Source organism: Lissotriton helveticus, chromosome 11 (genome assembly GCF_964261635.1).
Source record: "Lissotriton helveticus chromosome 11, aLisHel1.1, whole genome shotgun sequence".
Taxonomy (NCBI): domain Eukaryota; kingdom Metazoa; phylum Chordata; class Amphibia; order Caudata; family Salamandridae; genus Lissotriton; species Lissotriton helveticus.
In genome coordinates, this window is record NC_136072.1 from 1007756047 (window position 1) to 1007781324 (window position 25278).

The window sequence follows — 25278 nt, forward strand, 5'->3', positions numbered from 1 at the left end:
CACTGGGGAGTGGTCAGATAGCCCCCTGGGCAAAATGTCCGCCCCACGCACTCTGCTCAGGAACGCACCGGGCACAAATATACAATCCAGGCGCGAGAAGGAGCCATGCACAGCTGAAACGTAGGTATACTCACGAACTTTAGCATGCAAGTGTCGCCACACATCAATCCAACCCAGCCCGTCCACCATTGCACTCAGGCGGGTGGGGGCAACCATAGTCTGAGTCTCCTGCGGTCTCCGATGGTCCATGCTCACATCCATAACATCATTCCAATCACCTCCTAGTACAGCCAGGGACTCCGGGATCTCCGCCCACACCTCAAACAGCCTCTCAGCCAGGGACCACTGCAATGGGGGAGGCGCATATATACTCCCAAACACAACAGATTCTGACCCCACCATTCCCTTCACAAAGACGAACCGACCCTGCGGGTCAAGCCACTGCCTCTCATGCACATAAGCCAGCCTGCGGTGGACCAATATGGCGACCCCCCTAGAGCCCCTGGTAAACCCAGCGTGATAGACCTGGTGGTAGCCAAAGCGCTGTAAACTAAGCACTTTCGTCCCCATCATATGAGTCTCTTGTAGCAATAGGACGTCTGCAGCTTCTCTCTTGCCCCAACGTAGAATTGCCCCCCGCTTGATTTTATCCAGCATCCCTCTGACATTCCAACTCAATATATGCATGGACGCCCTAGGGGGTCCCGGAGGGGATGCATCAGCCATAATCCCAGGGAACACCAAACCAGAGCAACCACTAACAGGCCCGGGTAAACCACACAATCAGAAATGAAGCAGTAGAAATCACGTGCAACCCCCACCAGCCCCCTCCGCCCCCCCACCCATCCTCCCCCGGAACGCCCCCCTCAACCCCCCCATCCTCCTCCCTCCACCACCCCCCCTATACCTCATAGAACACTGAAGTATCTGTCGCGGCATGGGTAACATCGGGCCCAAAACAGAGCGCCCAAGGCCAACCATACCAATGGATCCCAACTACCCACTCAACTAGGAAGAACCCCCCCTCCAACTCCCTCCCTCGTAGGAGACAAGAAGCCCCTGCATATAAGCTCCCCGAACCCCACCCCGTAGCCTCAAACAATCGTGGAGAGGCCATGCAAACAGTCATCATGTGCTCTGTCCTCGGCTGTCCGATCAGCGGAGGGCAGCCCTCCGAGCACCCCCGGCAGGGGCCTGAGACCCCAGCAGATAATCTCACACCCCAGCGTCCGTCAATGTTCCTTTCCGGAGTGATCAGAGTCGGCAGCTGTCCCATCCTGTGCTTCACTGCGAGAGGAGGAGCGCTTCCGCGACCTAGATCTCCTGTGCCGCTTGCTCCGGACAGTTTGGTCACCTCGCTCCTGTGACGAGCTCCGCGACGAACCCGGGTTCAAGCCCGGCTGGGCATGTGGCCGGACCCTCACCGTCTCGTCGGTCCATCTGAAGACATCCTCGTGGGTATCAAAGAAGTGGGTCCGTGACTGAAACACCACCCGCAGGCGGGCCGGATAGAGTAAGGAATACTGGAGCTTCAGGCCCCTCAGTTTCGCCTTGGCCGCAATGAAGGAGTGGCGTTGTTGTTGTACCATTTTTGTATAGTCCGGAAAGATCATGATCTTCTGGTTCTCGAACGTGAGCTGATCCTTAGCCCTCGCCTCCCGTAGGATGGTGTCTTTATCATGAAAGTTCAGAATCCTAGCAATCACCGGCCGGGGCCGCTCCCCAGCAGGCGGCTTTTGTGTTAGAGCCCTGTGCGCTCGTTCTATCACAAAACAGCGCGACAAAACATCCGGGGGGAGCCAGCTCTCCAGCCACTGGGATAAGAAGTGTTCCATGTTCCCTTTCTCGCAGCCCTCCGGAAAACCCACAAAGCGAAGGTTATTCCTACGCGCCCGCCCTTCGGCGTCCTCCACCCGGAGCGCCAGGCCTCTTTGAATGTTCTCCATCGCTGCCACTTTTTGCTTTAGGGTCCCCACGTCGTCCTCTACGCACGAGATTCTGGACTCGGCCTCCGTGATGCGAGTCACCGCGTTGCAAAGATCCTGACGAAGCAGAGTCACATCAGCCCCCACCGCTCCTATCTTGGCGTCCAGCATATCCCTGGATTGGGTGATCGCCGCCATAAGCGCTGCGTTGTCCGGCCCTGCGCCCTGGCCACCGCCAGACGCCCCGGGCCCCCCACTCGGCCCGGTGAATTTATCAATGGGCCCTTGTTTGGCGGACCCACTGCCCCCTCCACCTCTGGTCATGTCGGGGATGTATGGGGGGGCAGCTCCCAACAGTCCAGGTGCGAAACGTCTCAGGAAGGGCCTACTGCGCCACCAGGATCAACTAGGGCCACTCCACCGTATGGGCTCCACTGCCCCAAGGCACACGAGTCCAACACGCAGTCGTCTACTAATGAGCAGGGACGCCTCCGGCCTCCAGGCAAGTCCGGCCGTATGGCGGGGGGTATAATGTGGCTCCGGTCCAGCTATGCCTCTCCGTCCCTGTGGCACAAGTCCAGGCCCCTCAGCTGCCAGCGGGCCGTCTGCTCCCCCACACCACCGCCCAGAGTCTTGGGGCGGTCTACTGGCACACCAGCAGCTCCACCGCCACTAAGCAGCTCACACGGGGGCCCCGGGGACACTCACTGTTCACTTCTTGCCTCCGCCGCCACTGCTCACGGGCACACTCGGATCAGGGGGTCCACTGGCCAAGAATCCGGGCAAGCACTGGCACACCAGCCGTTCCACCGCCACTCGGCCGCTCACATGGGGGCCCCGGGGACACTCACTGTGCACGTCCTGCCTCCGCCGCCACTGCTCACGGGCACACTCAGATCAAGGAGCACCAAGCCGTGCAGACTGGGTAGGATCTCACCCCAGTGGGCCACAGAGCCGTCGGTCCCTCCGCTTCACTGCGCAGGCCTCCTGTGCGCACCACTATAAACTGCCGGGGACCTCCAAACTCGAGGCCCCGGTCTCCGGATCTCGATGTAGGCCGCAGTCCTCCTCTAGAGCCTCCGCAGCGTCAGCAGCCACACCTGTGCGTGAGGGCCTGGCCAAGGCCCCACTCTCCACTCCGCTATCGATCAAAGCCCCAAGGCAGGGGCCCAACAGCCGTAGCGGCCGGCCAGCTCCGGATGTCCCCGACCGGGGGTCGCCAAAATCAAGGCCCCGGCTGCCCACGCCGGGACTAGGCCTCAGGTCGCCACAGCCGCCAGCTCCACCGCCGAGAGTCCGGGAGCGCAAATCGCCGCACCGAAAGGCGCCCCCGCCGCTCACCACCACAGCAGCAATTGTGGGCTACAGTGCGGGTCCGGGGGCCAGGATAAATCGTCGTATCAGGATCGGGCTGGTGGGAGCTCTAGCAAGCTGCGTCCACCATCTTCGCCCGCGAAGCCAGATTTACATAGTTTTATAACAAGTTTCCCCACTTGCCCTCTGCCCCAAAACAATGTGGTATGAATGATCGTGAGGGGGGCCAGGTAACTGAGCATGTAAAACATAAAATCCCCCCCACATATTGTACTCTTAGTGGTGGAGGATGAAGTGCTGCATTATTTGAGCAGGTCTTGAGTTTGAAAACTTCAAGTCTGTTTAAAAAATAGATTTTTATTGTGATGAAAATCCATATTTTGACAAACAATGCCCCCTCCAAAGAGTTCCGCTTGAATAAAGGCTACAAGTAACAACTTCTCTTCATTGTCTCCAGAGATTAAATAGAAAGCTGGGCAGGGGCCGACAGAGCACTCCAGTTTGACATAGAACACAGAGGGCCTGATTCACAAAGGTAAACTTACACATTTGTGTAAGTTTACTCTTTTTAATATGTCTTCACAGAACTGCATTTTAATAGTAAGTTTATGACTCCGCAGCCAGGGCGGAGAACTCCGCACATACGAAGATAGGATATGCCTATCTTTGTATGTGCAGAGTTCTCCGCACCGACAGCGGAGTCACCAGAGCCACAAACCTATTATTAAAATGTAGTTTTGTGAATACCAAGAAGAGTAAACTTGCACAGACGTGTACGTTTACCGTTGTGAATCAGGTCCAGAGTGTTTTGACTGGTAGCACTGAAGTTGCTTCATGTGGTATACCGACCACACTGCTGTGAGGGCGGGTGCAGTGGGAGAGATTTTAAAGAATGACATCTCGTGGTACAATAGCTCTTGGTGCTGTTCATACACGACGAGGAAGGCACAGAGGATGAGATCGAAGATGATGAAAGGAAACGGTCTGCTAAGTTTGTGAACTTGGCTTTTGCTTAATTGAGCGAAATTTCAGGAAATTACACATAGCCTAACATGACAGCTTTGCATTTCAAATAAACTAAGTCTGAATGCAAAATGTATCCCTGTCTCAATATTTGCCACCAGGGCGAATTTTATGCTAAAAAAAACTGTGCGAAAAATGCAATTCCCACAGCATATAAAAGCTTGCACTCTGGTTGTTTGTGTTGTTCCTGATCTATCATTTTGGTGCTGTTATGCATCTTGGTGTAGTGACGTAATTTCTAACCGTGGGCGTAGTTTGCGAAGTAGCGCTATGCGTTGTGCACTTCGCGAGCTACGCGAACTGCGTAGTGCACTGTGCAAAATGCTGTTCGCACTGATTGCACAGTGCCGGATGCTTGTCCGCACTGTGCAATCAGTGCAAACTGCATCTTGCACAGTGCAAGTGGTCGTTTTCTGCCGCTCTAGTAGATTTCTGCTCGAGCGGCAGCTTTTTCAAGCATACGCGACCACTCGCAATGAGAAACCTGACCTCCCTGCGTTGAGAATCTCGCCAGGAGGTTTATTTTCCACGCTCGCGATCGGCAACTTGATGTTGCTGATCGCGAACGAGGAAATGGTCACACAGGGATATCATTTTGCTTGCTCGCAGTTGCCAACTTGACATTGAGGACCGCAAGCAAGCAAAAAATGACCGCTGCTCTACGCTACGCTACGTGTGTTTGCACTGTGCTACGTGCAATTCGCATAGTGCGAAGTAGCGGAAACAACGCGAGCGTAGCGTAGTGCTTTGCCCAGGGTTAGTAATTTCAGGCATTTCATGCAACAAGCATAATACAAAATTCCAGAGATTACGTGAATTATGCAAGCGTAGTTAAAATTTCGCCCCATCTAAAAGACACCCTGTGGGATTTCAGTGAGGAAGAAGATAACAAGCATTTGCCATGCAATAGGTCTCGCATTTGCGAAAGTTTGAGCTTTTGGCATTGTAAATGACAATGCCTTTTATTTATGCGTTTGAAAACCTGCAAGCTGCGCGTAAACAAGCACTTTGCACTTATAGTCCATGCTTATGAGAAGCAAGGCTGGCAGTCTCTTTTACTGCCAGCCTTGCTTCTCATAAGCAAGGACTAAACGTTCGAAGTGCGTGTTTATGCACCGATCGCAGGTTTTAAAATCAAATGAATAAAAGGCATTGTCATTTACAATGCCAATAGCTCCAACTCTTGCAAATGCGAGACCTATTGCATTGCAAATGCTTGTTTTCTTTGTTATGCTGGGCTTCAAAACGCTAACACTAAGGGGCACCCGAGATCTGGTTGCAGCAGGGAAATACACCAGTAACCGGTTTCTGCAGAAGTGAACTCATAACTTATAGAAGGGAAAGGCGCTCAGAAAAAAACAGCATGAGGGAGTTACGACTGGTTCAGTGGTAACCCTGACAATGGTACCACAAAGCACTAGAAATCTTCCCCTTTTGTGGCACGGGTGCTGCAGAAGGGAAATAAGAGCACAAATTCAGGTTTTTGTATGGGAAATGTTGCAGATGTTTGAGTGGATGACTGCATACTCCCAAGGTCCGAGGCTGGTTCATCTGCACAACTCGTTGCTTTGGTCATCGCTTTTTAGGTCTCGCCTATGCAGCGCACATGCGCTCGCCTACGCAGCACGCATGCGCTGCATAGGAGGACCTTTAGCCGTCGTTCTACTCTTTTTTTGAAGCTCATACTCGTGCTTGTGGCCGCATCCACCTTGCGGGAGCGAGCAGGCAAGCATGAATATGTGCTTCAAAAAAGTACACCCACCCACCCACACACGCACGCACCAATCTCGGGCTAGCAAACACATGATTGCAGTGCCTTGGATTTTGGATGAATATGCTTGCGAGGCGGATCTAAAGTTCTTTGAGGGTCAGACACTTCTCTCAAGTTCTCTAAATCAGTATTGTGCATTTTACATTGTTGGCCCATTGCTTTGGGTCACTGTTTAACTGAAGTCACTCCAGCACTCCCAGACTAATGGAGGCCCTTACACCGTCCCTCCGACGCTACTAGCTCGAGGGCACCCACAAACTCACCCATGCGCTCCAGGTGACCTCTTCGATTCTATTTATCAATAATTCCTGGATAAGTATGTAGTAAATATGAGGCGGAATGAATGTGGCCTCTGCAGACGCCATAGCATGGCGTAAGCACCTAGCCAGGCCGCTTTGAAATCTGGTATTAATTACGCCACCTAGAAGAAATTACTTTAACAATTAAATACAATCATTAATATTTACATTACATTAACAGGCGGCATAGAATTTAAAATTTAATAAATGCATATTTTCAGTGTAGTGTGCACTGACTGAAACGTGTAACGTATGTGAATGTAAAGGGAAGTCTATGTATTTTCCAAACAAGCAACTGTGCAGCTCCCACTAGTGGTGCAATGAGGCTCACAACACTTGACCTGAAGCAATTTACAGAGCAGCCCAGTTACAACAGAGGGCAGAGCTCTGCAGATCTCTTATTCCTGGATTTTATACATTTTTGCAGAAAGTTTTCATCATGTTAAAGGGCTAATGAGGCCATTACTCTCTTGTGTGGCTTGTTTGTGAATATCAGCTCTGAGAGCCGCCAGTCGCCCTTCACTTTTGACAGGATTTGAAACATGAGATATCTTCTACTGTAGCAGAACAGAGAGACACGCGGGTAAAAATACCAGAGCTATCGTAAACACGATTTTTTCTCTCATTTTGTGTAACAAAATAGTTCTCACCAAGAACTATGTAATAGTCTTGTGCACATAGTATTTTTGGTTTGAGACTGCTGGTGCTGTTACATTTTCTTTGAATTGCGTTTGTGGACGTGAAGCTGTCTTCAGCAATTTCAAGCTGTGAGAAAGCAAATATTCTGGACTAGTACACAGGCACTGTGCATGGGCAGTCACAGAGTACATTTGACATGTGCAGTCGTTGTTCGTCGCACGTCATCACTCTCGCTGTCAAACTCCTATTCGCGCCTCTCATAGTTTTGCCCCCTCCCTCGCTAGCCACAACAGAGATCCTTTCACCGCCACCGCCTCCCCCAACTCTTCCACTCTCTCGATTCACTTCCATCTTTCCAGTTTCCCTAGTCTCTTCTCCATCTCGATCTCTCTCACCATTCCACCCTATCGCTCCAAGAATGCAGTAGTGCGCGCTTGCCTGCTTTCTATATTAAAAGAAGTTGCACGCTCTACAAAAGATATCCTACACTTTCCAGTGGAAAAGCTTGAAGAGCAGTGGAAGAGCTTGTGTGGGGTATAGGAGGAGTTCTGCCGTTTCCAGGTGCTTTGTAAATACACTAACAGTCTATGCGAATTAAAACAAGCATTGGCATAGCCAATAGGTCTCGCCTTTGGGACCTAATACGTATTTAGTTATGCAGCACAATATCCTTACTGCCACAACATTAACTGTTGCATGGCTAAACACTTATAAGGTCCCACAGGCGAGACCTATTGGCTATGCCAATGCTTGTTAGGGACTGTGGTGGTCAGAGGGACCCTAAAATTGCGGGTGCTAAGAGGTATAGCTGAAGCACGTAAGCGTGAATCAAACGCACCAGCACACGGTTTCCTGGTCTGCGTTGGGGTTTTAATGAAGACAGGAGTTGCCCACCGTCCCTGTTGTTGCCTGTCACCGCACTCCATTCGCGCATGCTGGGGGGACCCTCTGTGTTCCCCGCCGTTCCACCGCACTATGTAAATGGGGGGATTTCAAGGAAACGCCAGCATGATGAGGCAGCTGACATGTGTTTGCCTGCGGCCATCTCCCTCTCCACCTCCAGCATGAGGCAGAGCCGCCAGTGCGCCAGGGCAGAGATCGCTTGGTGCCGGGGATGACGCAGAAGAGGCAGCTCCCCTCAAAAAGAGTTTCAAGACAAAAATGGTGCCACCTAGACCCGGACCAATGACTATTGTCGAGCCATTGGGAGCAGCTTAGCCCTGGCAGTGGAGTCCGCCCGGTCCCAAAATATGTGCTGTGGTCTTCTGGTGAGAGCGGTAACGGTGCAGGCTGGTGTGAGAAGTGACGTGGCGGATATGCGAGGCTGCGTGTGGTTGGTGGGCGGTGACGTACCGTGGGCTGCCACAGACGGGAACCACTGTATGGCCTGGGGAGGCGTGGTGACTGCTTACGTCAGCGCTTCCTGGTACAGCGGGTTGCAGGGCTCAGCGCTGGGCGTGTGAGCGTGACTCTGGCTGGTCCTAGCAGGCGGCGCGCGCTAAGTGCGGCCCGGCTCCGAGGGACGGTGCCTGCGGTTGAAAGGGCTAGAGGGGCACGCGAACAGGCTCATGTTCAGCTGGATGAATAAGGAGAGCGCAGAGATGCAGCGGTGGTGTGCAGCCTTTTCATGTTTGGTTGGTGCCGTGACCGTGCAGAATCTCCAGTCCGCTTGGGCGGGGCCTAAGGGTGACAGGGAGGACACAAACCCTGCTTCCAAAGAAGCGGGACACAAAAGCAATGACAATAGATGTCGCCGAAGGCAAACCGCGCATGTGCTGCAATGCAGGCGAGACCTAAAAAGGAAGGAGTGGGGGAGAATGATAAAGATCGAAAAAGAGAAAGAGAAAGAGGAAACTTGCCTCTAGTCCTTGAGAGCAAGTTCATGTTTTTGTTATTTTGGCATCTATCTGATGCAAAACATCTTAAAAAGACCAGTTATCTAGGATTTGATGTAGTAGAATTAACGTTTTATTGTGTAGCCAAATGTGAAAGACACGCCTTGGAAAAGTTTTGGCCTTAATCCTAATTGTTTACTTTGACGTTGCAAGTTTGTGTCTGTGAGACTTGTCATCTGTAGAATTAACTGCCTTGTTGAACCGCTGTTTACCATGGCTGCTGAGATACTAAGTGACTTACTCTTATCAGACATTTACCGAATTCATAGATACGGTTGAAGGGGTCCAATGCGTCAATACCCTGAGATTAATATAGTCTTGTTCAAAACCCTTGTAACATTTGAACAGACTCCAGGCAACAAAATCCAAGGAATTGCAGTGCTCCAGTCCTGACGGATCCAGATACTTCAAAGACCCAGACAAGGCTCCCGAAAGTATTAGTCATTGTTGTGCTTGGAACGGCTGTTTCTAACTTTCTTGAATTGATTGTTAACTCCACTAAAAGACAATCTGCACTGGGGCTGCTTAGGTCAAGCAAAATCCCTGAAAACACATTTTCTGGCTAGTTCGCTCTCTTTAGACAGGCCGAATCTCCTGGCCACCAGACTGGAGATGGGCAACAGTTTTATGTATGTAAAGTACACTTTTGTCGACAGGAAATTCCTGGGTGTTGCAATTCAGTTTCAAGTGCAATACGCCTGCCACAGGTTCGTGCGGCTGCCATGTTTATTTGCAAAAGTCGTTGAGGTGGTAGCACAAATCAGACCTTCAGAAGTGCATATGCACCTTTTTCCTGTCTCATCATCTGAACCATACTTGCCAAATTCACATTGTCCAGTCCCCAAATACTTCTGCTCACTCAGTATTCTAAAGGTGGTAACATCTGCCCTGCAATGATTTTAAATGTAGAATGTTTTATGGTAATACTCGGTACAAAAGGGGAATAGGGAGAATCAGTCCCAGAAACTGTGGTCTTTCATGTTGAGCTTGGGAGCACTCACTTGTCTGCAGTCCAAGGCTAGCCGGGTAGGCTCAATAAACAAGCATATGGTAAAGGCACAGTATGGTACTGTGTGTCTGCTGCTTAGTAAGCACATCGAAGCACAAAGACTTAGCTTCACTGCCAACACTGGGCTCTGGTTTCCTCTGAGTCAGCAGATTTGTAGACACAACAACAGGCATTTATCGAGTTTGATATTACTCCGACCTTGAAATCAGCCCCCCAACATGGAAGATATTATTATAATTATACAAAGTGGTGTACATTAGGCATTCCTTTATGTTTCTCAATTAATACACTGAAATAGATATTCATCCCGACCTGTAAGGCCCCCTACCTTCAATCACTTCGGAATTCACTATGCAAATGTTTAACCTTCAAAAATTGCTGGATCTCAATTATTAATAGCTCTCTCCATCCTATATTTGTAGGTTTGCTTCATTTATGTTCTGATCATTGGCCCATAGTATTTATGTCAGTGCCCTTGACTGGGGCTTGATAACACAATAACTTATTTTGTAAACGTACCACTTTCATTTATTTTCTTCTCAACCTGTTTCTCTCCTAGTGCTTTTTTAAAGCTCCCCCTTCACTTCATAAGAGGATGGTTCACACGGTGGATTTCAGAACGTTTGTCAATTTTCTCTTTAATAAGAAAACATATCTTAAGCAACCTAGACGTCTATTTTTTTCCTCTCTCATGGTTTCTGGGAACATTTCCTCCGAAATATTAGTTTCTAGGGGGTTGGTATGTTCTATTGAATTTAATTGTATCAAAAGTCTGTCAGTGGCTGCCGAAGAGGTGACTTTTTCAGAGCAGATTAAGTCTTGCTTTTATAGACATCTGCAGGATTTATGAATATTATTATTTGTGCATAAAGACCAAAACCCATGGATCTGGCACAAAAAGCGGATTACAAATTTGACAGCTTTTTCAAACCTATTCAGGTTTTTTTATTGCACCTTTGCTACCTGCAATCCTTGTTGGTGACGTTGATTTTTTATTCATAGTTTGGTGTAGAACTATGCAGGTAAAAATATTTTCGTGTCCTCATTTTTCTTTTAATGAAACAGAAGTCCAAAGGTATAAAGAGTGAAGGAAATGTAGAAAAAAATATGGTCAAGATGGAATAACAGGGAAAGGGAGCATACTTGTAACCGCAGATTCCTCACATGCAGAATATTCCCAGGTGCCAGACTGGGACCAGAGACTTCTTCCAGCAATGCTCATGCTTGCTGGTAGATTGTAGAGTTTCCGGAGTGGTTTTTGACCCTGCAGCAAGGAGCGTCCTTCATGGAGGCTATCCTGCAGATTTTGTCTGTGATTCCAGGTCCCTCTGGTGTGCCTTTAGGCCCCACAGAGCCGCAGGGATCGTGTTGAAAATTAGTACGTTTTGGTGAACATTATCTGCGCCATCTTGCCTCTTCCCCTGATGCCACACTTTTGTCGTGCGCGCCCGCCATTTTAAGATGCCCCGATCAGAACGGACCCTTTTGCATGCCGCTGGCCCCTGACATAGCCCTTCGCCTTCACTAAGCCTGCACGCTGACCAACCCCCCCCGCTTGCACCTGCCTTGAATCATAAACCCCTTCTTCGGCGCTGCTCTGCCCCAGGCCCTCATCCTGTTCCCAGCGCGACACCTCCCTGCTTTCCTTTCATGATCTCCGGCCCTTAGATGCAAACCCCCTTTTTCCCCGTGTGCCCGTTTTGTCCTCCCCGTTCCCAAGCCGACACCCAGCTCTGCCGATACCATCCTTGCCCCTCCCCGTACAATAGAAAGCTTCCCCCATCAAAGAATCCCCGGGTTGATCAAAGCCCCCACCCCATGAGATCCGATCAAACCCCCCACATTCCGTGAATCGGCGGATTATCCAGCTGCGCGATGCTCATCACCTGTTGTGACTAGGGTGGGGACTTCAGCTGTAAATGTGTGTGGGAACGGGCCCAAAGGGGAGTTCCGAGAATGTCTTTTCCGTACATCAAAGCTTTAACATGTATGTGTAAACTACAATAAAGTCATAAATGTGTGTATAAGAGGCCAGGCCTCAGGAATACCGTTAGAGCACCTCAGAACGATACCTTCTGTCCGTTTCGTTGTGTTCTCCTCCGGAGAGAATAAAAAACCTTGTTTCCTGCTTTCCAGTCTCCAGCGCCTGCCTCTTCATTGATTAAATAACTAGAGGGTCACAGAGGCAATACTGCCGGGCAAATATCGATTGTCCCCGACCCGACTCAGGTTTTTACAATTGGCGTCCCAAGCGTGGGGCCCATCAGCGACTCGTGGATCCAGTGGGAGAGGTCCCGACGACAGAGTGAACGACTGCAACGATCGGGAGAGCTCTTGCCCAATAGACCCTCGTCTGGCAGCCGATCATCCGAACTTCACTAGTTCCGAACAGACCTCTCTCGAGTGATCTACGGTCCTGACTGGGGACCATCAGGAGTGCCGTAAGAAATACGAGAAAAAGAGGACGATCGGGCGCTGGATTCGGAAGACAGGAAACTGTCCATGCGGTCCGGGTAAGGTCGTGTTACCACGACAAGTTGCGAAAATTTGCTTGATTGTTTGTTTGTTTAAAAAATACTAGTATTGCTCTTTTTTGTTTATTTTGGAGATTCACTGTCTGCAAACGGAGAAACAACAGGCTCTCTCTCTTTGTAAGCAGTGGAGGATAGGTAGGGCAGCAACCGTGCTTATTTTTTTCTCCCCCACTCAATAATTGCTTGAAACTGAACTGTTGTTCGCAAAACTATTGTTTCCTGGAGATTCCCTGTCTGCAAACAGGGAAGAGACCACCCTTTTTGCAGATAGTGAAAAGGGTAGGTAACGCAGATCTTTGCGGACCTACTCATTCTCCCCATTGTTATTTATTGGTCGTTTGGTTTTTATATATTTTTTTTTGATCCATGAGGTATTCACTGCCTGCAAACAACGTTGAATAGAAATATTCTGTACGGCCTTTGCACCTAGTGATAAGATAGGCAGTGCTGACTTTTTAGTCCCTCGTTACGAGCCGTCATGTCTGTCTTCTCCCCACTGATGAATAGCCTGTTTAGCCCGGACCGCGTATTAGAGGTGGACCATATAGCTCCATTAGAAGGCACCCCTAATAAGGACATGTTCATAAACTATGGGTTAGTCACCATAGCTTATAATAAATTATGGCACAGGTATACCGAAGATAGCCAAGACAAACAGTGGCCACTGGCAGGATCCTTTGACCTTGATAAAATAGAAACGTTAGAAATAGCCCTTCGAAATAATAAGACAACGCCAATTATGCTCGACAGTCTCGGTATGTGGCGCAGAGAGGCTACGAAACGACAGAGAAAAGACGAGGACAAACCAAGTAGAGAAATATACCGACAGGACAACCCCAGGACGCCGCTACCCACAACTTATCCCCCGACACTATGCAAAGGACGACCAGACTTAGGGTCAGACCAATGCGCTTTTTTGTAGGTATGTCGGACACTGGAAAGCCCAATGCCCGACTCTACTGAGCGTGAGTAAAGGCAAAGGGCCGACAAGAACGACAGACCGACAGTACGAGAAAAGGCGCGAGACAAAGAAGAACCCGACTTACATAGACAGACCAGACAGAACCACCACGTTTGATTATGCCCGATGGCACAGATTTCGCCAGGAAAATCTCAGCGGCATGCTCACGTTCTCCTAGGTCGGGCAATGTCAAGACGGGAACCCAGCCTCGTTTAAAATTCACAGACGGAAAGAGATAATTATGACCAATAACTGTTTTTATATTTGTCTTGGGTCTTTGTATGTCGTACTTGTACTGTCCCCCGTCTGAGTTTGTGTGTATGTAATGTACAAATCTGCGTCATCCCTCTACACGTGTTTCCGTGTTACTCGACCTCTGTTAGCAGAAACTTAGCATAAAAGCAACCTGGAAAGAAAGAAATGGTAAAACAAAATCCGTAGACCATTAATGAACTTGAACTTTTAATTTAACACAACAAACAAGGAATAATAACGGTAAACTGTAGAAAATGAAAGTCAAACAGAACATTCGCCCCCCCCCCATTCTGGAACCTTCCAAAGTAGGGCAGGGTTACGGCTACGCCCAACCAACGGCAACCCATATAAGGCGGGCCCCGCCGCCAACTCTTGGTCAGGAAATCTTAACGTATGGGGGAGCCGGAGGAGAGGCAGGAGCCCGCAGCCTGGGCATTTGCAGGTAGTCCCGCCACATGTCTCCTTGGCCGGCCGCAACGGGCCTGGAAAGACTAAGGTAGTCCCGCCACATGTCCGGAGAAGAACGAGGCACCTCTTCCTTTTCTCTTCCGTCACAGCCGCAGCAGTCCTGGACGGCGGGATGTCCTGCACGTACCTCCACAACAATTTGTCCAAGTTGGGCTGGGAGGGAGAGGCGACGCGGACGAGCCTCTCCCACCTCCACCGGTAGGAGGTTTCCCAGCCCCTGGCCCGACGCCGAACACCCCCAGTCAGGCGATGGTGCCCATACTTCCACAGCACCGAACACACCATGGTGGCACCCCAGTACTTGCGCAGCACCGAACGTACAATGGTGGCACCCCAGTACTTGCGCAGCACCGAACGTACAATGGTGGCACTTGGGGAACACCGGATGTGGAGAGGCCTTCATGCGGGGCGATGAAAAGGAGCGGCATGGAGTACACCGGGAGAAGGAGACGATGCGAACGAGTCTCCCTTGCCCCCAGGTGGGGGCATCACAGCCGCACCCCAGCCGAACGTCCCGCTTTCACAAAACAGGGACCTCTTCCTTTCACTCCGAAGGGTCTCTTCCACTCTTGCAAACTCGACGAGAGTGGCCCCGGTAGGGCCTCAAAATGGCGTCTGGGTCCGCTGGAAGGTGGGCCCCGGCCACTAGAGTAACTTTGACCAGCAATATGACTCGAACATTTGCCCCCGGGAGGACGAGCCCCCATCTCCGACAGCATCTCCGCAGCCTTGAAGATCATACAAAGGTCCCCGGCGGAACCTTCGGCCTTTGCAGGTTTCCGGTAAGGGATGGCTGCCTTGATCGCCAACGAAACAAACATGACATTGCCACACCTTCTGTTAGCGTGAATTCTAGAACTGCCGAAAAGGACTCTGGTCCAAACTGCCAGTAATGGAAACATTTCCCCCTGATGCTGCTTCCGGACTGTGTCGGCCCCGCCCAAAATGGCGCTGGTATCAATCGGAACTTACGAACACCTCGTGGTGTTCCTTCGCACTAATATAAACTTGATGTTCTGAGATTTTATATGATCCTTTGTACACTTGGCTAGAAAAGACAAAGAGAACTCACTCGACGAATAGTATGAAAAGATCCCCGTTACAAATGTTGATTACGAATGTACAATGTATTATATTTTTATAACTGATGTAAACCCCATTTACGACGCACACGTACGGTATGCATATAGGAAATCTGATTACAACTGTTATGATTATGCTTCTAAATTATGAAAATATATGCCCCCGAACCCCCAGCCAATTAATAGACGTTTTTTTACAAATGAATGAGTAAAACTTTCCGATGTTTTTATTGCTGCAAACGACACCCCCCACTGTACGCACTTTAGCCATTTCCACGACCGGCCAAATACGACCGCACCCTCATAATCCATATGCTGAAATGATTTTGCAAAATAAAGTCTTTGAAACTATGGACGGGTATTGCATGCTTTATTTTAAAAATATGGGATCGGTGGGAAAGTTCTTTTTCTGTGCACCCTACTCTGCTCTCTCTTTAAGGTTAAAAGAAGATGGTTGCCCAGCCCTGGAGGACGGATCGGATCGACAACACGACACTCCGCCTTCAAAGTACGCGACTGACTCGTGAACTCTCGCGTAGAGGAAGACCTTGACTTCCAAGGATGGGTAAAACGAACGGTGTAAATGAGGGAATGTAAAAGGAGGGTGAAATGAAATAATGTAAATGTTAGACAGTACAACGTTCCAAAGTATCAGGGAACGGAGCTGACCCAAGAACCGAAGAACCTTAGAACGCCACAGCGTTGAAAGAGGTTTAAGGACCCCGATAGTGAGATACATCCTTTGACTAGATACCTCGCACTAGGCACCTCTGGTTTCCTTTTTATGTTTCCCCGCACACGCCCTACATGAACACACTACCCCCCCCCGACTCCAGAAACCATATCCCCGGGGACCCTGCCCCAAGGAGGAAAGACGAGTAAGAGGTAAGTAAAGGACTTATGAATCCATGTATTTGAATGCGCGCGAATGCTGTCTCCCCCACCCCCCCCCTTTTTCCTCCTTCTGCAGGTTACATCAGAGATTACAGCCGAGGTGTGGCGAAGATCTGAAGCCTTGCCACGTCTAATACACGAAGCGGACTAGCGCCGCAAGGTGGTGTCTAAGCACGCCTGCAAACTACTCACGTATCGAACAAACCCGAAAAATTAGCACAACCTGATATAAAGTGATCACCCTTAAACCAGACCGGACGAATGAACCCATGTCACGTATGATGCGAAACTATGAGGGAATGTGTGTGTGTGACTGAGGCGTTGACCCAACTGGTCGAAAGACCGAGAATGCGAGAAAGTGCGACAAAATGGTACCTCCTTTCTTCTTTCCTTTTTCTCAAAGCACGTCCCCTCTACCCTGTCTAATGCTCAAACTGCATGATTACAAGATTCTAACGCAGACCCGTGAATGCCCTTTACTGTGTAATGCACTAAATAGCCTTTCTTGAATACACTGCCACCCTCTCTGTTGCACGTGTACTATTTAGCCTGCCGTTGCACTCTCTCTCTCTCTCTCTCTCTCTCTCTCTCTCTCTCTCTCTCTCTCTCTCTCTCTCTCTCTCTCTCTCTCTCTCTCTCTCTATTTTTGCACTCCCACTCTTCCGAGTGATTAGCCCCGAAATTGGCAGACTGCCACCCCTAGCACCCCACCTAATTGGCTTCAAATACCGTCAGTATTTGCACAAAAACTTGTCTTTAATACAATCACCCTGAGACCGCGTCATTACCTCTCCTTTTCCGCTAGAAGTCAATGAACCCAGGTGGGGCCGTAAGGGAAAGGACAGGTAAGACGACAGAGGTTCCCTAATCTGACCCGAAATAAGGGAACTACATGTCAACGGCTCCCATAGTATAAAACAAGGACCTCAGAATACGCGACCCTCCCCTCCCCGAATTGTCGCAATACCCAAACCGGAAAAATGACCACCCCCGTTACCTCCCCTGTATATGTCCCTGGTTGTTTCCCATAAAACCCCTGTCCTTCCTAATTAAGTAATCGGGCTGTAAAAGGTTACGTAGGACCCAGAATGATGTTTTTACAAGGTTAACAGACTAGTCCAAGGTAAAGAAATCATCAAAATGAACCCCGCAGTAGTTGCAAAGCAGGATGCACCGATAGAAAGGAAATGTTTAGCCATGTTCGTCTCTCAGCAAAATACCTGTGTAGTACCATGTTGACGACTCACTGTACCCTTTTGTAAATGTAAAACTCTAGAGAACGGCATATCTTCGCCGGATTTGTCTCACAAGGGTGGGTTACCATCAGATGAACTGTCATGCCTGTAATAAATAATTATGAAGGAAAGTCATAGTAAATCCAACAGAACCCGTCACCGGTCATTCATATGCCAGTTGTGAACACTAAAATAACGGGCATTTTTCATTCTTTGCCTGGAGCTGGGAGAGAAATAGACTTTTTGATTATCTTCATCTGCAAATTTTCTAAAGACTGTCTTTTCAAACTTGTTTAAGGGTACCGCTGTTGGAGGAGAAAAGGACCGGATGTGGGAGCACGAGGCCCGACTGCAGACTAAGGAACACCTGCGACATTAGCCAAGGCGAGACCACGACTGAAAAGAGCTGCAGGACGAGGCACTGTTTTCGACAACATGAGAAGAAAGGGTCGACCTGATGCCCCTGCTCGATGTCCAATGCCTGTCGACAAGTCCCCGCTCTCTGAATTCGGTCACACGCCCGCCTATTTGAAGTCTCTCGTTCCCCTAGTTTGTTCCTAATTTGGCCTTGCTCCATCCCCCTTTCCCTCTGACCTACCCTATGGACTGTTTTGTACGCTCTTCTTCCATCCGAACTTTCTGACAATCACCTCAAAGGACACAGGGCGAAAAGGACCTTTCCGACCAGAAACGCGAGGAAAGGGTCGTGCCCTGCAACGCAGAACTTAGAACAGAGCTGGACTTGTAGCTCCACCGCCGGTGCTCAACAGCGCCAACGAAAGACCACAAAGAACAATGAGAACTCGTAAACTGCTATGCCTCATTTCTCTCCCAGCCGCCATTGTATTGATCCATGCTCCAATCCGAATCTGAAATATGTAATAACCTGCCAGTTCACGTTCTCTCGCTGCGGAACCGTTTTTTGTATTACACTCCTATGACTTTCCTGCTGAACAAGTTTATCGAAGTTTATCAAATAGGCCCACCTCCTAAAAACTAGAAATGTTAAAATGTATTGTTTACAACTCTTTTTCACCTAGGGTTCCTACCGTTCTCTTTCTCATGCCCACCACAATAGAACCGAATAGAAAATGAACCAGCAAGATGTCTTGAATATGTTAAAGGGAGGACTGTTGAAAATTAGTACGTTTTGGTGAACATTATCTGCGCCATCTTGCCTCTTCCCCTGATGCCACACTTTTGTCGTGCGCGCCCGCCATTTTAAGATGCCCCGATCAGAACGGACCCTTTTGCATGCCGCTGGCCCCTGACATAGCCCTTCGCCTTCACTAAGCCTGCACGCTGACCAACCCCCCCCGCTTGCACCTGCCTTGAATCATAAACCCCTTCTTCGGCGCTGCTCTGCCCCAGGCCCTCATCCTGTTCCCAGCGCGACACCTCCCTGCTTTCCTTTCATGATCTCCGGCCCTTAGATGCAAACCCCCTTTTTCCCCGTGTGCCCGTTTTGTCCTCCCCGTTCCCAAGCCGACACCCAGCTCTGCCGATACCATCCTTGCCCCTCCCCGTACAATAGAAAGCTTCCCCCATCAAAGAATCCCCGGGTTGATCAAAGCCCCCACCCCATGAGATCCGATCAAACCCCCCACATTCCGTGAATCGGCGGATTATCCAGCTGCGCGATGCTCATCACCTGTTGTGACTAGGGTGGGGACTTCAGCTGTAAATGTGTGTGGGAACGGGCCCAAAGGGGAGTTCCGAGAATGTCTTTTCCGTACATCAAAGCTTTAACATGTATGTGTAAACTACAATAAAGTCATAAATGTGTGTATAAGAGGCCAGGCCTCAGGAATACCGTTAGAGCACCTCAGAACGATACCTTCTGTCCGTTTCGTTGTGTTCTCCTCCGGAGAGAATAAAAAACCTTGTTTCCTGCTTTCCAGTCTCCAGCGCCTGCCTCTTCATTGATTAAATAACTAGAGGGTCACAGAGGCAATACTGCCGGGCAAATATCGATTGTCCCCGACCCGACTCAGGTTTTTACAATCGCCAGTCAGACTTTCACCTGCAGGTTAACCACGGATACCGTACCCACTACCTGGCTTGTTCCAACTCCGATGTTGACTTCTACTAAGGAACCATGATCCAAGCTGGTGCCTTCCATCAATGATCCCAGCGCCAGTCTCTGTCCCCAAGTGTTGACCTGCTCCAGGCCTATAATGTGCTATGAAATCACAAAGGCACAACCAGTGTTTATACAGCTAGATTTTGAACCAGTCCTCTGCCTCAACAACAGTATCAACAGAGGATTGATTTTTTTTTTTTTAAACAGATTTTATTGAAGTTTCAAGCAGTAAAAAACATACATCATTTTCAGAGTATCCCCAAAGGCATGTTGCTCGATTTATGCCCTATGTGCCTATGCAGACAAAATAGAATATTGCGTTGTGCACTTCCAGTAATCTCAGTGTGCAGTGCCTAGCCGTTTTGGTGGCAGGTGTCACATCGTCGCCACCTAGCAGCACATTTCCTCAGGGTCAACAGAGGATTGATGCTCTTGTTTGCTCTAATTGGGAGCCAGCGCAGGATACCAGTGTCCCTCAGAACACTGATGATGATGCGGTAGGGAACAGAATGCTGCCTCCTTTTCATACTGATGATGCATTGTATCTTGACTTACAAAATGTCAGTGGCCAAAATACATCTCTTGAAGAAGAGCTTCACCAATGGGAGAAAGTGCTTCATTTGTGGTGGTGGCTTTAAGGGCAGCTGAAACACTAGAATTGTGGTTGCCCCCTATTGTGAGGAAATAACCAGGGTGAGTTTCATTTGAAGCATCATTGCCATTTAATTAAGCCCTAGCTGATGCCATTCTGGCTACATGGTCGACCAAGCCACACTCAACCCAAACTCCTTCCTGACCACTACTCTGGATGGGAATCGGAATGATTTGATGCTTTAAGAAAGAGAATGTTTTCTTCGGCTAGTCTGTCCTTAAGTGTATCAACACTAAGTGTATTGGGTTGAGACACCTATGCATTACAAAGTAAAACCAGCAAGATCTTCCTGGCCACCCCAGATACTTCTGGGCTACTTTGGCTCAAATGGTACAGGATTCAGGATGTAGCTGAGTATGTCTTCCAGGCTAGTGCTACAGACTCCTTTTGCAGAGGTATTGGCACCAGTGTGATACTTAGTTGGCATGCCTGGATGAGACCAACGGTTTTCTTGAGATTGACAAGCATCCGGAATTGATATGTCCTTCAGTGACTGTAGACTGTGCAGAGAAAAAGCTGATTTGGTGCTGAAACGGTTGAAGGACGTTCAAGCCACAACATATTCACTGGGGCTATTGACAACAGCTAAAATTTGTCCCACAAAAACAGAAAATTCAGACACTATTCCAGGAGGCTGGCTTGCATACCTTGCCTGGCTTCCCAGTATGCACTACCACAGCTGACTCAGTCCTTTTGGAGCTGTAGCACCAATAGACCCCATTCAACCAGCAGGGGACAGCAATCCTCAAATTATTTCTCTCCTGCCACAGTTGCTGACAAACCGCTTTAGTTTGCCGTCCCAGGTTCATGCCTGCCTGGTTTTGGGCAGAACACTGTATTTCCTTCTTGATTGGGAGTTCGTCACATGGGTCAGATAGGTGATTCAGATTCAGATTACTGAATAGCGTAGCGAACAAACTGAGTAGGCATTGTCTGGGGGACCATGAGTGGCTTCCGAATTCCGAACGATGCAGGGCATCTTCAGTGAGTGGGGCACAACTTGGCTAGATCTATTTGTCTCTCTCAAGAATGTGCACTGGCAACAACTGTCTATGTTAAAATCTCCTGCAAGACGCTTGTTAGGAGACGTATTCTGGCTGAATGGAAGGATAGACTCCGGAATGCCTTTCCATCACTACGTCTCCTCCCTCAGGTTCTGAGAAAGATCAGAACAGACTGGACCCAAGTCATACTCATCGCCCTGACTGGGCCAGGAGAGTGGGGTTTCAAGTGCGCCTGAGTATTTCTCCTCTGATCTAGCTTCCACTGTGGGAGGACCTACTGTCTCAGCAGCATGGCTGGGTGCTAGATTCAAATCTCCACAACCTGAATCTCCATTTATGGAGATTGACTGTTTGGCAAGTGAAAGCCTTTGACTTGCCGTACGAGGTGGCTGATGTCATCTTTGCTGCCAGATGCCCTTCTATGAAGCCGATCTACACTGAGTGCTGGAAAAAGTGTTGCTTGGCATGGTGCTCAAAACACCAACACATTACGAGCCAAACTTTCTGATGTTCTTTTGTTAGTTATTTTGTTATCCCAGCAAAGCCTCGTAGAGAACAGTGAAAGGTTGTTTGTCTGTTCCTTCAGCCTATCTGTGTTTACTTGGCTACCCGGCTTTATTTAGTTCACCGGTTGTGATTTGGTTAATAAAATGTTTGACTCGTATCTCATTCCCCCAGCCACCAGACCATTTGTTAGGCCTGAATGGCCCCTGAACTTTGTCTTGAAATTTCTTATGTGCATGCTCTTTGAGCCTCTGCTCAACTGTTCCTTAAGGCTAACACTAAATGACATATTTTTGTTGCAATTACCTCAGCATGCTTCACAAGTGAACTACAGGCGCTTGCTGTCTCACCGTCCTACTCAACCTTATTTACAGAAATATTGGTAGGGAGGATTCAGGCCTGAGGTCCTTAAGAGGGTTTTAAGCTTTTACATCAACTTCACAGTGGCCTTGATGATCAGCTCTTTGTGTGATTTTCTGATGTAAAGAAAGAAAAAGTGGTGCAAATTGGGACCCTATCAAGATGACTAGCCCTCTGCATCAATATCTGCTACGCACGCGACAAAAAGCAGTAACCTCAAAGCGGGCAGGACCATTCCACTAGGGCCAAGGCTCTATAATAGCTTTGCCGAAAGGGCTACCGCTTCTAGATATCTATCAGACTGTAACATGGGCATCCGTACACATTGTCAAAAACCTCACTGCTTTGACAGCTAGGTCTGACTGCAAGTTCGCTTCACCCACTTAGTTCTGCAGGGCAGTTTGGTCTGAGTCAACAACTCAGACTTTTCATCTTTGGGAGGTACTACTGAAGTATCTATTCTTAAGGCGAGGAATCTGCAATTAGAGGTATCCATCAGAAGGACAAGCTATGTTCCTTTGGTAACTCTGTTGTTGATAGATACTTTCCCTAAACTTAGATACTCACTGCCATCCCACCTCCTCATTCTGTAGAGGGGCCTCATTACCATTTAAAAATGTAAATGTATGTATTCTTGTAAAGCGCACTATCACCTTTCAGGCATCCTGGCGCTGTATACCGCTGTGGAACCCTTCCTGGCTTTCCCTGTGAGATGCACTCTACTGGGCACCCCCAAGGTGAAGCCAGGCATCCTAGCGCTTTCGAGGCCGTTGTGGAAATTAAGCAAGCTATTGCCCAGAGTTGCAGAGTGGGACCCATGATTAGAGTAGGCACTGAGGTGAGAATTATCGAGTCCGTGGACATTGAGCCCAAGACCCTGCCGTGTCGGGAATTGAACCCTGGTCCCGGGCCAGACCTCTGCCTCAGGGTCTGCCGCTCTAATCGGTGAGCCACACTTCTCCACACTTCTCCAAAAAGGTCCCAAGTTAGGAATCTGCACACTGTCTCGGACAGTATGATCTATGCTCCACATCTGAAGGCGCAGAAGGAGAAAGACACAAGAAATTGGTGTCATCATCCAGTGGTGGTGCCTATATTCGACTCTGCTGGTCACTTCCTGGTTGTTAAGGAGTCATCCTAGAGCCAAATGGAGCCACACACAGGTATGTGCGAGCATTGATATGAAATGCTCTGAATCCAGCCTGGTGCCTGGTCATATTCTAAAGGTAAAGACTCTCTGGTTAGAGTATCCACTAGAAACAGGATTTTTGAAGGGAAGTAATTTGTTCTTCAGCACACTTCAAGTGGCCATAATGTAATCATATAGTAATCAGCCTTCCTATTGCTGGAGATTTTTTGTTAACCCTTTATAAACATATGTTTTACATTTCTTACAACTACATCATTACATCTTAAGATTTTGTGCTAACATCCATTAAAAAATGTAGGTCACAGAGCTTTGTTTTTGCACTTGGCCCCTCATTGGCGACTGGTATTTTATCCATTGACATTAAGAGTTTGCTACTGTAGGTAGGCTACCGTTATTATCCGGAGACACTTGTTTATTAGTCCTCTTTGATCCTGCAGGCAGACTTACATAAACGTATAACTTCCTCTGACGCCAACTAACTTTCTGTATATTGTTGGAAAAAAGAGTCTCTTGTTTGCATGCCTGGATCTCAAACATAGCCAATTTTATTTGCAGATTGCTCTGATATCCCAACAATATTTTAGTATATTATTGCACTGTTCAAACGTGTGTATGTATGCATTGTACCTCTCACAGTTGCCATGCTTATCTCTTGATAATGTTTTCAGTTTTGTTCTGGTGGATAAAAAACGCCTCTTTAGAATAAAGTGCTTATTTATTTTTGTTAACTTGGTTGGCAACATTATGTAGCAAATTAGGATATGCTTCAACCATTTTACAGACGCCTCTGTCGTAGCATCCTCTTTTCCCTCATACAAGCCAGAATGGCGTCAAAATTACAATCTACAGCGTTCTCCCAAAATAATAAAAGTTTTCATTCAGATGATGTTTTTCTCCAAAAAACGTATAATCTGTGTGAATATGTATAAAAAAATATATAATATATATATGTATATGTGTTTATTGTGTGTGTGTGTATATATATATATATATATGTGTGTATATATATATATATATATATATATATATATATATATATATATATGTATTTTTCCTTGCACATTCCCATCATATCACCTTATCCTATACAATCTGATGTCTTAGCTAGCTGATGTGGGCAGCGCTCAGTGGTATGCGTACTGCATCCTCGAAAAGATGAGGGATTGCTAAATTGAGAAATTCCGTCTGATGCTTGAGATACTACAACACCTGCCCATTTTGTACTTGAATTAGAAGGAATGGTCTTCTGTTTTGTGGTGTTTTTTTTTGTTATTTTGGATTGGCAAAACTATACAGATCAGTTTAGGGGGGACATGCATCATAACATGACATAGCTTTCTTTGAGGATTATGGTAGTTGTCAAATCTGATTTCTTGGGAAATATTTCCCAAAAGCAGTGCTACAGATTTGAAAACGCCAACCCTCCTGCCTTCTTAATTTTCCCAGCCAAGTCTTGGGGTCCTGACATCGAAAGTAAAATAGTTTATTACAGATAAATACTTTTCTACCTCTTTCCGATGTACATTATTTAACGCTTTTCCAAAAAAGAGTTAATTTTTGCGAGAAGCGTTTGTGCAATGTGCACCAATTTTCACATTGTTAATCCGAGTCTCTCTTAGTTGCATAGATGGTTCTGCCATTTGTACTGCGAATAGTCGAGACATTTGCAACAATGTCATCAGGTCTAATAATACTTAAATGCTGAAAGACTTGATTTCCTTTTTTAAACCTAAACTAATTGTATGAATGTTCCAATAGGTGCGCTGCTGTTTCCAAATAGATTTTATACCCGACATGTGATCAAATCGAGTCTTGAACGGGATCCACAAATTACCTGTAAGGTTCACGGTGCTACTATAATTGATGGCCTGTCTAGTCAAGGTCACTTTGTCATAAATGAAAGAATGTAGTTGCTGCTCGTGGGTGGCTGGTCCTCTGTGCAATCATGCATTTGTTTACAAAATGCCCTAATTATCCATGTTATGTTTACTTTTGTTTAGGTGAGTTTAAACACGTCTTGTTTTTAATTTTTATTTTTCATCACATTTAACAGGTGATTTGCCTCAGCACCTTCAGGTGATGATCAACCTCTTGCGCAGCGAGGACAGAATAAAATTGGTAAGGCATAAACAAGTACAGTTGGTAGATTTTATATTCAGAGTCGGGTGCTTTGTGCTTCTAACTATGAAAATATTGACATCTGTGTGATCTGCAATTCATG

The 25278-nt window shown here is 47.9% G+C and overlaps 1 protein-coding gene across 2 annotated transcripts in view; it reads left to right on the forward strand.

Moving 5' to 3' along the window:
• Positions 1-25278, forward strand: part of SSH1 (slingshot protein phosphatase 1) — a 542618-nt gene that overhangs the window by 290206 nt on the left and 227134 nt on the right. For both annotated transcript variants that reach the window (XM_078667402.1, XM_078667403.1), the window contains one exon: positions 25111-25175. In XM_078667402.1, coding sequence (XP_078523528.1) covers positions 25111-25175 — 65 coding nt within the window. The remainder of the gene's footprint in view (positions 1-25110; positions 25176-25278) is intronic.